The 15,380-nt window shown below is 41.5% G+C and overlaps 1 protein-coding gene across 4 annotated transcripts in view; it reads right to left on the bottom strand.

Annotated features, from left to right (window-relative positions):
- LOC134866575 (SPRY domain-containing SOCS box protein 4-like) overlaps window positions 1–15,380 on the bottom strand; it is a 63,250-nt gene that overhangs the window by 27,941 nt on the left and 19,929 nt on the right. For 3 of the 4 annotated variants that reach the window (XM_063886802.1, XM_063886801.1, XM_063886803.1), the window contains one exon: window positions 3,059–4,013. In XM_063886802.1, coding sequence (XP_063742872.1) covers window positions 3,059–3,791 — 733 coding nt within the window. In that variant the 5' untranslated portion in view covers window positions 3,792–4,013. Of the gene's footprint in view, window positions 1–3,058; window positions 4,014–12,293; window positions 12,643–15,380 lie in introns of those variants that run through there. The other variant, XM_063886800.1, reaches the window with a different exon arrangement.

Raw genomic sequence — 15,380 nt, 5'->3', positions numbered from 1 at the left:
AATAGTCGCTTCTCATGGGGAGGCCTGTTAGATTAAGTCATTACCAAACTACCCAGAGGATGTTTCATGACCTTACTCTCATAAGCATGCAGAATAGATTTATAGCATGTTACACTCAATCCGTTTTGGACGCTCACATTTCACAAATGCTACAGTCAGCGATTAAAGCAGCAAAACACAGCTTTAAAATAAAAGGTATGTTAGCTTGTGGCATTGTCTTTCACACACACTCCTACACTCACAGGCAGCAGACAATTATGACTTCATTCTTTCTATCCGAGTCATCTTCAGGGCAGACAAGATGATTAAATTCAAAACTGATATTGAAAGAAGCCGCTGCACAGACAGTAATCATCCCGTTTGCCCACTCCACAACAAAGAGAGCACCCAGGGGCTATTTGCCTCACCTCTGCATCTGGAGATATAACTCTCTTCACAGTCTCTGTTTCAGTTTCAGAGAAGCGACTGAAGCACTAATAATCCAAACAGACCCCTCAGCTTTTATTGTGGTTATGTCTGAAACGAATGAGAAACCAAAAGCATTGTTTCGTGTTTGGTGGTCCGAGTGGATTTCCCCTACCTGAGGCTCATCTCTCAAGTAAGCCTTTGTTTTGTTTTGTCTGTCTGCACTCACACGCACACATATGATTTCATTTATGAGTTTTACAATGCATAGTTGCATTTAATAAAGTATCTTTTTAGGAAAGTATAGTTTTAAGGTCTGGTCCAACTTCAAAATACTGCAAAGAAATCAATTCATTGTGCGACCAGGGGATTCCCTTGTGAGGGAGAAGTCAATTCATGCACATATTTTATGTTTGGTTTATTTAAAACTTCTAGGGGGAAAAGGAGCTGGTAAAAACAAACCAGAGCTATAATGTTGCTATCCGTTCTTACTTATTAAGTATAAAATTGCTAATAAATGCTCCCTGACAGAAAGATAACAAATTATCTTTCTGAGGGTTTTTCTAGTCTAAGGCTTTTCTACTTCTCTGCCCCTCTCGGTTGGTTAATCAAGTGAGCTGACTTTTAATCCTTGTATTGTCTTCCTATCAACTTTTGTCCTCCCGGTTTGAATTGAAAGCATATAATATAAATAATCACCAGGCAAATGCATTCATACTTTTTTCATACAAGTTGTACTCTTCTCTTCAAAAATGAGGTTCAACAGACCTCATTTACACAAGTTCAAACCTAATTTCTGAGATAAAAAAGGAAAAATGTTGAATGATTTTACAAAATTGACCCCACAAAAACACAAAGTAATCCTTTATCTCAACATAAAACATTTGGGAACAGCATAAATTTGACCCAAGGACAACAGGAAGCTTGATGTATTTTTTGTTGTGCTATGATAACAACGTGTATTTTTCTTTTTCTTGCCAACTATCTGTCTGTTTCTGTAACAGACCTCCCTGATTTCCTCCTTTTCTCCACTTACTCCCTCCGTTCCTATTCCTAAAGATTCCCCTATCAGCATTAAGCTGCTACATTTTTCAACAGTCAGGCCTCATTTCACAGTATAACGCATATTCACTTGTGGAAGTGAGGGCTTTGAACACACTTAATATTCTCCATATTCTCTGAGGTGGCCCATCACAGGGACTTGCCGTGAAATTCAGCAGATGGCTCCATAAATGGGAAGTGGCTGAGGTGAAGAGCTTTCAACCACCCAAGTATATACTTTGAACTAAGCCTGAGTGTAGGAGATTACCAGACATCACACATACAGTCAGGCAGGACCTAAACCAGAGGTTGAGACTTTCAAGTGTTAAAATTCAACCAACTGTTTATTGTTTACTTCTGATTCATATTTTATTTGGCCAACTGCAGTTTAAAGACCAAAAACATAACATTTGAAGCTGGGATGAGGCTTGTGACTTCTATTTTCATGGGTGCAGATAACAAGCTTTTGATGTGGTGAGGACCATTAAGAGCAGAGAACTTCTAAGAAATATTTCAAGATAAATTTTAGCTAACTTTGCTAAGAAAATTCTGATGTAACAAACTAAAAAGAGAGATTGGTTTCCTATGAGGTTTGTGCTGGGTAATAGACAAAAACACACTCTGTTGTGTATCCAATAGGACCCATGGGGCTCTACAAACACTGGGGGAGGGAGAAGGCCGGAGTCAGATCATAAACGTGTTTTCATAACACACACACTTTCCCTTCTTGGCAGGTGTGTGTAGGTGTCCATGATGTGTGTCTAAGAGTTTTTCTAACAAGCTGTTCAAAGAGTCACTGTTTAGACTGCGATGGGAGGAAAAGCCTGTCTCTTCTCTCATAACACACACATGTAAACAGACACAGTGAGTCAAACAGAAGCGTTGCCTGGGAACAAAATATATTCAAATACCTTAAGCCAACATGCCAACTTCCCTTTATGTACTTAACTCCTTCCTGAATAACCCAACTGTTTAGCACATTAACCTCTTGATATCTTTATAAAGAAGATGTAGTTTAGCTTCAATCAGGAACTATTAATAACAGAACAAACCCTTCTAGCCATGATACCGACCCAAAAGACTATCAGTAAAACAGTCAAAACAAGCGAGATAATGTGTTGTTGATGCCTGCGGGTACTATTTTTAAGAATACATAGGAGACAATATCGGTTAAAGCTTCCTCAGCTAACTAGCACAAGAGATGCTCAGTAATGCCTGGAGAAATTAGTTTGATAGAAGCTCCAGAAGGGACCAGAAAAAATTAAGTGAATGGCAAAATGTCCATCACCAAAACCTGAATGCGCAATTGAATATATACATCAAAGCAAATTCATTGTATTTGTAAACCCACTTAGCAATAAACCTGCCTCTGATGCTTATTTTACCGGTGTCATCACTTCTCAGAACATGTATGTTTTCTGTTCAACTCTTACCCTGTTTGCTGCCAAAGAAAGTGGGTAAAATTTTCAATCTCTGACTTTACAGACTTGCATCACAAACTGAAAGTCTTACCACAACTAATAAATAGGGTGACATTGTGTCACAAAGAGTGCCACTGTAACTATCAGTATGAGTACTGCATGGTGTTCTTAGTGTGGAATATGTTACTTACGATCCAATCCGTTGACGTACTTCATGGCTATCTCACAATGTCCCCACACAGCGCTGACGACAGGATACAGCTTCTTGCCTTTCAGTCCTCGAAATGCGATACCTAGATACTGTCCATCCACCATGAAGCTCAGCGTCCCTTCATCCATGTCCAGAATTACTAGCAGAGAGTCCGGCAGGGTGAATGACTCCTCAGGCTCCAGGAAACAGGGGTAAGAGGGCAGCGTGCTGTGGGCCCTGTTCTTACTGTCGTGGTAGAGCCTGTTGCGCCCCAGATCCCAGCCCCAGGATTCACAGTCCGACCCCACCAGCGCAGTGTAGCCAACAGAGTGCAAAGGAGCTTCTGAGGTTGCCACCCCAACCACAGCATGGGTACCACGTTGCCGGGAGGGCCAGTGGATCCTCCACACATGGAGACCCCTTGTGTACCCTACCCGCCCCCGGATACAGTCTGTGCTCTGAGCGACCGGGTGGCGGTGAAATGTCAGTTTATCCTCGTCTTTTATGAAGATGTTGAGCGATCGGTCGTCAGGGTTCCACGCGTGACGGAGCTGGGTCTCAAGTCCGGCACTTGGCATGTCCAGAAGGAGATCCAGCCTGGTAGGTTTGGAGAAATCGGGGCCCCTCAGTTCCGGGTGCTGCCGGCGATGCGCTGAAGGCCGGTAGGACGGGGAGCCAACGCTTTCCCCACGACCATCTACCGTTTTGATGCCGCCAGAGATTTTCTGCCCCATGACTGCGGTGGAGAGGTTGACAGAAAGAAGCGGGGAAGGGTGGTGTTGGTGCTGCGCTGTGTTGAGCTTGGCGTTACCTCATCAATGCGGTGGAGCTGAGGTGAGAGTTCCTAACGGGAGAGTGGTGGAGGGAGATGAAGGAGGAGGAGGCGGTGATGAATGAAAGACGTTTACGATCTGGTTTCATGCCACAATTTTCTTCAGAAAGACATGCTGCCACTCCTGTTGAGAGAAAAACAAGAGGAAGAACTTTAATAAATAGGTTTCAACTCCTTAATAAGCCTGCAACTAACTTCTTTTCATTATTGATAGGTCAATTAGATGTCACAAAATAGTGAAAACAGTTCATCCATGTCCACCGTGATGTACTTAAGTTAGAATTGTGTCAGTCCAAAGATAGAAACAGAGACAATAAGCATTTTTTTTTAAATGCCATTTTTTTTAGGACAGAGTACACAAAATACTGGCAATGTGTTTCTGTGAATAAACTATTCGATTAGTTACAGCTCTAATGATTTACCACGTTGAATTAACTGAGCTATAATCTTAGCAATGAGCCAGAAAAAAAAAGAACAAGGAGTATAACAAAAACACAGTGATTGAGAGAGAAAGTCAATAAGAGTAACTAAAAGAGAAAGGAAATTACGCCAGTGGCAAGTGTTGGCAAAACTCCTCTTACTTATTACTTACTTATCCAGCATCCTCCTCACAAAGACAAACAGCGATACCAATATACGTTCACAAACATTACCCAGATTTGAACCAGGCACGCTCTCATTTAGGTAATGTAATTTTAATGGGTATTGCCTTAGTCTGCAAAAAATATATACACAACGGGGGGAAAACAAAAACACCAGGTGATAATTTATCTTCATTCCTGAAGTGAAACAAAGAAAGGTCCACTTGACGTACGCTTTTCCTCACACTTTAAAAGATAGTATAGTATACACACAGTGAAATGTAAAAGTAGCAGGCAGTTTATTTTCTGTCAACTACATATTGGCTTACACGACAAAGCCAAGTCCTAGTGAGCAATAACCAGGATATTATGGGTTAATATATTTATTTCCATTTTTAGTGTAATATGTTTCCATTGTGGGCGAGACAGTTTGAGTATAGTTTTTATACAGATTCAGTTTAATTCATTGTCTAATTTTGGTTTATTTGGGGTGTTGGTGACACTTATTTGAAAAAAATACATCATAAACTCATAAATGTAAACTCTAATTAATGTTATTAAAATAGACAAATTGATTCTTTTGATATTACTTTCATAGTATCATCAATCATTTTCATACGTAAAAATATACAACCGTAATCTAGATTTGATCGGGGTGGTGTGGTTGGTTTATGAGAAGTTAAAACAAAACATTTAAATAAATAATAACCCACATTTATAACACACACACACACACACACACACACACACACACACACACACACACACACACACACACACACACACACACACACACACACACACACACACACACACACACACACACACACACACACACACACACACACACACACACACACACACACACACACACACACACACACACACACACACACACACACACACCCTTTGTGGTTACACTGACGTAGTTATCTCTTCCAGGAAGAGCAGCTGGTGCTTCCTGTTCACAGGAAAAGAGTCAGTCACACCTCGAGCCAACAGGGAAGTGGACGATGACACAACTGTCTCTCTCTCTTTCTCTCGCTTTCTCATGTGCCTCTTCTATCAGCTGCTTGACTTTACCTCATTCTCCACAAGTAACTATTTATTTTTGCGTCTGAGCTGAACTGACGCATCTTCTGGTAAGAGTGTTTCATACCTCAATGGAAAATTACGAAACATATTTGTGTGTCAACACTTCCCTGCAATCAGATCCAAACCTTCAATACAGTTTTTGATAATGTAATATTATGGTTAACGCTTTGTTACTTCACCCAAAAAAAAAGTAGATTTTTTGGTCACCTTGTAGGCATGTGAAAAATGTCCCTATCTTTCCCTATAACAAGGGGTGATTGATATACAGATGACTATTTTGTGAGGTCAAGTATTCCTTACTGTCTGGACAGCTAATAATATTGAACTGAAAATACACCTCTTACATAAAATTAACAAAAACGACACAGTCTCTATTTATTCAAATCAAAAGTATTTGAAAGCTGGAAAAAACATTGTCTTTATTTTTAAACAAAGACTGATCACACAAGCACAGATATTCCGAGCAAACCAGTCCGCCACCACACCACAAAAGTGTGATCAAAGTGTTATTCTGTGTGAAATGTGTAAATGTGTGTCACACACACACACACACACACAGTCTCATTTTGAGAGCGTGCTTTTTCCAATTCTCTGTCTGTCTTTTTCTGTCTCTCTCAGTGAATCAGGTCATTGCAGCATGCAGCCGATGTGTGCTACCACTCAGTTCTCTCCTCACCATGAGGAAGTTCAGTCCTCGGACACACACACACTCACAGCTGCCTCAGTGTGTGTCATCACGGCTGGCAGGTGGGTTCAGGGCGGACGCTGCATGGAAGATTCCAGAGTAATCACTGCCAAACTTCAGCCAAAGAAAACACAATTTAACACTGTACAAACTATCAACGTGTGTGTCTCAGCTGGCACAGCATGTCGAAGACAATCTGGGATTTTGGGCCGCCATCAAGGAGGCACTTGACCTCTGACCTTGGTCACCGTTGCGTAGTAACCTCTCAAGAAGCTGGTGGTGGGTCGGCGCAGCGTCTGTTGCTGCGAATAGCAGCAACATGCTTCAGCCATCTGTTGTTTACTTTCCCTCCATCTATCTCCATCTCTCTATGCTACTGCAGCCAACTCACTTAGGACCAACTCACCCCCCCTTCAAATCTCTTCCTTTGTAAACCAACAGTCTGAAATCCAAATATTGAATATTAAGGTTACTTTCATGGGAGATGAATGAAGGAAAGAGGAAATACAAAACGTTTAGAAGCTAGGAAACGTTTTGGCATAAAAAAAAGAAATCTGATTAATCTTCTGCCAATCAAGTAATTGACTACTTTTTACAGCATTACTTTAATTCTGTGCTCAGCATGTGCTTTGTCAAGATCACCCAACACAAATGGGCTTAGCAGGGGATGTAAGGGCATATATTAAAAACAATCTAAAAGTATTAGGGACAATACGCACAAGGAAAGAAACTGGTAGAAAAAAATAAAATGGGTAAACCTAGGAAAAAATGAAAAGAAAGCTTTGAATTGAGAGAAGTTCAGCAAAAACATTTATGAATTTCATACAAAAAAAGGAGCCAACCACTTACAAACTACTCTAAAAGCCTTGTCAAAAATTGGAGAAGGATGAGATAGCAATAGAGGGTCAGACAGCAGGTAGTGTGGGCCAGCTCCATCTCCTACTTTACTATTAACAAGCTCCAGTCACAAAAAGCATGTGAGGGCGGTGTGTGTGTGAGTGTGTGTGTGTGTGTGTGTGTGTGTGTGTGTGTGTGTGTGTGTGTGTGTGTGTGTGTGTGTGTGTGTGTGTGTGTGTGTGTGTGTGTGTGTGTAGCATTGCATCAGAGGAGGACTCAGACTCTGTTTCATCTACTGTCCAACAAGCTCTGACCTGGCAGACAGGCTTTAATGTGTCTCACACACACACACCGATGTGTCTTTTCCACTCATGACTAACAGAAACCGAGTTGTCTTACTAATGTTGAGTACAGTAGTGTTAACTGTATGTGTGTAATTATTCGTGAGTCTCTGAGAGGGTCAGACAAGGAGAGCTGCTGACCAACAAGGCAACACAGGATCAGAATGAATAGCTGGACAGTCATTCAGCTTTCCTGTTTCTGTTTTCATGAACAAATGTCTGGCATGAGAGCGAACCTCATATCAGCTGGTCCACAAGTAATCCTCCCAGCCACCTGCAGACACTGACAGCAGCAGAAACAGCTGTTGTGTACTGCATGGAAACAATGTGCTCAGTTTAGCAAGGCACATGCAGTCAAATGTTTATGAATATTTTAAAGACCTCGTAAAAAGAGTAGTTTGACATTTGAGGAAAGGTATTTACTTACCTTCTGAGAGTTAGGAGAAAAGAGTGATATTAATCTCAATCTGCCTGTCCCTTATAAGCCAGTAACTTAGCTTAGCATAAAGCATGGAAACAGAGGGACCAGCTAGCCTGGTTCTGTCCAAAGATGTTATCAATCAATACAATTGCAAATCAGCGTTTCTCTCAAAATGTCAAAGCATTCATTGTAAGAAATTCATCACCCCCAAGATAGCTGAGGGGGCATTCATTTGGAAAGGCAGACCTTGTTGCAATGAAACATTTAAAGAACTGCAACTAAAACATTTCATGTGTTGGTTTTGGTAGTCACATGAGAAATTCAGCGGCCTCTTCCTGAAACATGGAGGCATGTGTCTTTTTACTATTCAAATTTGTCAGCAGTTTGCAAAATTAACTTTTTGACTTCCCTTGTACGGGTCAGTGCTCGAATTATTCTGGTCGTAGTGAATTCCGATTCTGATGCAGAATAAGGGCCTAATTTAAACATTGCTTCCTAAATGATATGTTGGTCAAGCTTGAAATTCAAGCAGAAGGGCAAGTGTCAGAACGGGCAAAGGCCAAACTGATTTTCTGTGAATCATCTTTTTGTAGTTTTGCTCATTTTACTGAAAGACTTTTATTTACAGCCTAATCTCAGATCAAATCACTTTTTTACCACCCTTACAAAACAGATTTTCTCTGAAACTGAAGTACAGTGTAGTACAAGTACATCTGAAAGTGAATCACACAGTGGTCACTTCTTTCACATTTCATACTCGGGGGGGACATTTGGGCATCCAATAATGGAAGGTCATAAAGACGGAGAAAAACTGATGCACATATTTATGTAATATCTCAGCTGTGCCAACTAGATTCAACAAACTACTATCCTTCCACATTGCTCACATTCATTCCTACTGAGGGAATCCCTGGGTAGTGGAGGATGCCAGAGCTAGACATAAACTGTACCGTCTGGCTCCTAACAGGATGTCAAAATACATAGACAGACTCCAGACTGGGACTTTCAACTCGTCTTCAGCTGATTATAAAAAGATGTCAAATAGAGCTCTATGGTCTTAAAAGGAAGTTGTAGAATAACACATACCTACTTTATTATCCACATTTCTAATCGTGCATTTTCTTTATAACTATGTTTCTGCACATATCTCTATTTTATCACATTTTTTTTCTTCATTTCCTTCCATTTTCCCCTATTCATTTGTCATTGTCCCCGTCTCACTGCCTTTCTCTCCGTCTTACTGTGGCGGTAAATCCATGGAGGCCACGGCAGAGCTGACATCCCATCAATTCGTACAAATTATCTCAGGCCAGCCACTAAAATGCCCCAGCGGCTACCATGCGGCAATCAATGCGAGCTCAGCATGCAGGACAAGCACTTTCTGCAAAACACTCCACACAAGCAAATTCGCACACAGCTGCATACACGTAAACATGCTCAATGAGACACACTAAGTTACCTAGACAAGATGAAATTCATTCTGCATGTATTGTGGAAGAAATTACGTTCAAACACAAGTTGATAGTTGGTTCCGATGAAATTTCCCTGCAGGATGACTTTTAGGTATTCCCACTGCGGTCAGAAAAGCAGAGTCTTTTTCTTTCTTTATTCCATCAAAGTCTGAAGTAACTCCAGTCACCGCTCCCTAATGAATCATGTTCCCACTCCCACATCTTCCTCCTCTGCTCACATTAATCTGCTCTACTCTCTGAAAAATTCCCTCCGAAAACTCCCCAAGCTCTTTCGCTACAATACCAAAATTGCGTTCCAGATCTAGGAATTGAAAGTAAATAGTTGCCACACACACACACACACACACACACACACACACACACACACACACACACACACACACACACACACACACACACACACACACACACACACACACACACACACACACACACACACACACACACACACACACACACACACACACACACACACACACACACACACACACACACACACACACACACACACCTTTAAGTTCTTATATATTCCTCTCAATGCTTCTGTGACACTTTAGAATCCATGGTGCCCCTAAGGAAGACTATTAGTGCTACAGTGATTGAGCACTCCTTTAAGGACACCTACGCAAAGCCTATTCATCTCTCTCCATGTCTCTCACACACACACACACACATATATGGACACACACAAACGGAAGGCCTTGGCGGTGCCATCCATAAAGCTCTCTCTGGGGTAGCAGCAGATTCAGGTGGCAGATTCACAACCCCAGCAGTAATGAAACTGAATCAAAGTGAGCCTGAATATGACGCACTGCTGCAGGCTCCTTCATTTAACATACAACCCTCTTGCACAAGAGTGTGGTGAAATGTGTCACGCCCACACAAGTCAAGCGCAACCCATGATTTTTTTATAACGTCAGGAACAACATTTGCTAGATTTATTTTATGTTGGTTATACAAGATTGTTTTAAAGAGAGGGAGAGCAAACATCAGAAATCTTCATAGAGTAGAAACAATTAATTTCTTTAATAATTAGTCAATTGGCAGAAAAAAAAAATCTAATAATCAATCTATACATCAAGCAACAAGACAACAAATCCACAGCCAGGAAACTAACTCTATAAGGCTGAACTTAGGCACGGTGATGCTCTCAGAGAAACGCTTACGTCAGCAGCTGTAATGCTTACATGGTAATGATACCATATTGACCACCTTAGCTAAGTGTGTTAGCATGGTGATCATTTTTAATTAGCAAATAAATGACATTGGGTTTTATAGATAGTTGGCTTGAATCCAAAGAATTAGATGAATAAAAATGTTTTGGCTCAATACGTTTTGTCTTTATTTAATGGTGGGTGAAACATGAGCCTGGACCAAAGGGTTGGACGGACAGATCCTCTAGTGGCATGCTGTCTAGAATGGCAAAGAAATACCAAACATTAGCCAATTCCAGATTTAAAACGTGAGATTTTGCTGCTTCTGACTATTCCCGTTTTATACTATTGTACATTGAATACAACTGAGTTTTGAGTCGGTTGTTGAACAAAACAAGCAATTAAAAAATTGTCACTTTTGGCTCTTGAAACTCAAGCATAGCATGTCTCACTATTTTCTGAGATGTTATGTACAAAGCCATTGCTCTATTAGTCAAACAATTGACAGTTAATGGAAATAATTACAGCTCTGTGCCACACCGACTGCACATGTTTTATGATTGGGGCACTTGTCTGTCTCACCATAGTGTTCTCCAAAATTGCTCTGTGCAAAGTGGAACATAGGGTGCTGTGCCAGGACATTTGACAGGGGAAATTACATTCACACAGACACAGCCAGCCTGACACTGAGAAACCTCTCCACTGTTCTATCACACTGCAACAAGAGAAAGAAATTAAAAACAGTGCCTAAAAAAAGGCGGTTATTTAAATAGACTAACTATAAAAAGCAGACGGAGGCTGCGGTGAAGTAAGGCTGTATGGACTTGACAGAAATAAAGAGAAGACTAACAATGGAAGAGATGAAGAGAGAGCGAGAGAGAGATAAACTGAGGTCAGCAGCTGACAAAACAAAAGGATAAAGTCAGAAAGGAGGGCTGCTATCTCTCTATCCCAGGATGGACCACACAAATACAGCCTCCCACCCCAACACACACACACACACACACACACACACACACTTTGAGAAAAGCTACTGCAGGCAGTTTGGAGCAAGGCTTCAGATTAGGGGTGTTTGTAACGTAAAGACAAACAGAGTGTTAAAAATAGAAAGCAGGATCCATCCCATTATTGTATGGGAGCGGTGGAAATCCTTGGGTAGCTTATCCCACAACTCTTTATCTCCCCCAAACAAAAGCACACACACACACACACACACACACACACACACACACACACACACACACACACACACACACACACACACACACACACACACACACACACACACACACACACACACACACACACACACACACACACACACACACACACACACACACACACACACACACACACACACACACACACACACACACACACACACACACACACACACACACACACACACACACACACACACACACACAGGGTAGCCCAGTTGGCCAGCTGTGGCCTTTGGACCATTAAGACAATTAAAGGTGACAGCAGATGAGCCGGAAAAGAAAGAGAAAGGGAGGAGGTGAGGCTGAAGTCCTGGTAAAATCCAGAGAAAACAAAATGTTGACTATATATCACAAAGGTTTATGAAAAAACAGCTGATCGATTCCAATGTAAAAGAATAAAAAGCTGGTTTAGCTGGTATTTAGATTAAGTGTAAACCCTAAGACGTATATAAATAATCACACAGCATCACAAGCAGCTGTAGTAGCTACTCTGTTTCATTCACACACACTCCTGAAATAGCAACAATCTCTTTCAGTGAGACATGTTTCAGCAATGACACACTACATCTTGTAGACAAAATAACAAGCGGCTTACAGTGAATCTCCTGTGACTCTTCTCATGTCTCGCTGCGTGTAGCTTTCTCAGTCCATGTTCATATCTGGAAAAACATAAACTCCTGCAGCCTGCCACCGGCAGAGAGGGAGCCCGAGCAGGAAGAAGAGAAGAGCAGCAGCCGGCAGGTCTGACTGGGAAAGAAAGAGAGAGCTGGCCACCTCTCACTCATGCTCACTCCCTTGTTCCCTCCCTCTTTCTCTTCCCTGGAGCTTATCTGTCCCGAGGCTATCACTTCTTCCCCCCACCTTCCCCTCACATGTGCTCTGAAGAGTGTTTCCAAGGCAGCGGCGTCACGACGTTCTCCTCTGACAACTACAGATCCGACCACTAACAGCCTCACTCCAGTTTCAGTTCCACTTCAGTCTTTTTCCGAGAGAGAGAGACAGAGAGAGAGGAAGGAAGACAGAAAGACAGTGAGAGAGATGGGAAGGGATGAAAGCCGATCCCCTCTGATCTCATCAAGCAAAGTCACCAACAGCAACCAGACCAGCAGGCAGCTGAGAGAAACACCCAGCTCACCTCCCTCCCTCCCTCCCCCTCCTGAGTCCCCACTTCTTACAAAGAGCTCACACCGAGCCAGCCAACTAAACCCCCTCCTCCCCTCCCTACCCCCTCTGTCAAACGCACACATCAACACACGTTTGCATACACACAGACACATCCACACGTGCCACATGAATGACCCGGGCACCAAGGTGAAAAAAGGTCATGTCATGTTGACCACTGTATATCTAAGGTTAACAAATATATAACATTATTATAAGTCCTGAATTAAAATATCTAAAATAAGATCAAAAGATCTAATAAGAGAAATAACTTTTCATTACAATGTCACAATACCAGAAAAATACAGATTTAATTCCATGTTTCCGGATTAAATACTCCGCCAAAATAAAAACTAAACAATAACTTCTAATTACTTTATCATATACTCCTTTATTAAAGTTTCATACTGTTTATGAGGGTAGTAAACCAGGTCATAATTATTTCTCCAATGACTATATTATATTGTTGCGAAAACATCTCCTTCAAAAAACGCAATTTATTTAAACTTCTCGCCCAAAACTAGATTTCACATTGATTTTGAACACATCACCCGCTGCTCTCTTTTGTTCTGCTGTGTTGCTCTCTGTTCTTTCCTGTCGTCACGTCTGCACATCACTGCATAACTTGGCTCTGAGGTGATGTGATGACTAAGTTAATTTGTCAGCATTTAGTTGTCAGAGCCTTTTCCCCGCAGCCATATCAGTCATTCACAAAGTTGAGGAAGTGACGACATAGTCTGGGATGGCACATGCCTATGTTCCCAAAAAAACTCAAGCACACACTGCTCTCACACACTGTGTACTGTTCAACAAGTCAACAAGTCGGTGCAGTACAGTAACACATATGTTGGAGTTCTGGTGTGTGTGTGTGCACATGCTTAATTGTTCAATACATGCATGTATAGCAGTGAGGCAGACTACAGTGTTTGCAGTCATGCAGGACTGAGGCCCAGCCAGCTCACTTCCTGTATGAACTTCCTTTTCCCAGGGCTGCAACGACCACCGGGGAACCAAACTCCCCACAGCACCACACCTCCCACTATATCATTAGCAGCAGCATAAGATCTGCAGAGGCTTTACAACGAATCGTGTCGTAAGAGAGATGTGGGACAGTAAATTGTGGTTTTGTCTGACTTTTGTTCTCAGACATCTACAATTAACATTGAGAGGAAGCATTCAATTAGGAGCTGGTGCAGAATAAAACACACACATGTAAAATGCACATCAGACGTGTTAAAGGAAGAGTTTGACTTTTGGGGGGAAAGTTGCTTTTTCTCTCTTTGGGTTAGAGTTAAAGAGTGATACCACTCCCAAATGATTAGGCAAACTTCCCAACATGTTAAACTTTCGTCTGTGGTCCTTTCCCACACCTGGGACTTCTTAAGATGTTAGCAATACACACACACACACACAACAGCACACATAGCAACATACACACCCAACGTGTGAAGCCAGTCAATTGGCCTCATTCAGAACGATTTAGAAAATAGGAAATGTGCAGATCTGTGTAAACAGCCCATAGCGGCCGTGGATCACATGAGGCAGACCTACCGGTCAGACACATTAGCTTTGTCCTGCACACACATGGAGTTCATACATGTGCACACACACACAAACCTCAGCTTCCAAACTGACTCGCTGTTATTCTATGCACCAGCCGATGTAGGTCAATGGCTCTGAATGCAAGCAGTCACTGTAGGCTTAAGCCATGCACAGGTTTTTGCATTATTGTATTTATCTTATTTGCACTATGCATGTTGAGTTGTTGGAGGAGCCTGGGATATAAGATTTTCATTGCCAACATATACGCTGTATCTGCTATGCATATGACAAATAAAACCTTTGAACCGTTGAGGTAGGGAGGAGGGGGCTTTAAACCCCAAAATTCTCAGTAAAACAAGGATTGGCTTAAAGTGATGCATTGTGTGTAATTTAGGCAGTATTGTGCACAATAAATAAGTTACAATTATTTGTTTGTTTATGTATACACCCACTCTAATTAGTGTAAGCCTATTATTTATATTTTGTAATCCTGTTTTTATGTGAAACACCATTCATTCTTCCAGAATAAAGGCCAATTAAGTGTTGCTGCTTTTCAGAAGAGGATTGTGAAAATCTGGATTTGTAATATTACAACAAAAAAAAACACCTTGTGTTTCCAAACAAAGCAAAGATTTACATACAGTGTGCCCATTGACAGGTGCACTGCTGAGGGCAGAGCTCATTATTTTAATGCTGCTTATTTAAATTAATTTGCATGTAAAAAACAAACCCACAAACTCAGCCCCCGAATTCTGCTGGATTAGAAGCTTTTCTAGGTGTTAGTTTTTGGGAGTGTTTGCTTCAAACCAGTGATTGCCAGAATCGATTGTGTTATCCTCACAGCAATAACATACTGTATGCTGAGTTCCAAAAGGGGGACATATACCCTTAAAAAGAAACACAGGGTGTTACAGATACTTTCCTGAATCAATTGTTAAAACAACAAATCATTCGTCTAGGTGATCTAAATCTGAAAATA

Source organism: Eleginops maclovinus, chromosome 6 (assembly GCF_036324505.1).
Source record: "Eleginops maclovinus isolate JMC-PN-2008 ecotype Puerto Natales chromosome 6, JC_Emac_rtc_rv5, whole genome shotgun sequence".
In the NCBI taxonomy this organism is placed as follows: domain Eukaryota; kingdom Metazoa; phylum Chordata; class Actinopteri; order Perciformes; family Eleginopidae; genus Eleginops; species Eleginops maclovinus.
This window is presented reverse-complemented; position numbering and strand designations above follow the sequence as displayed.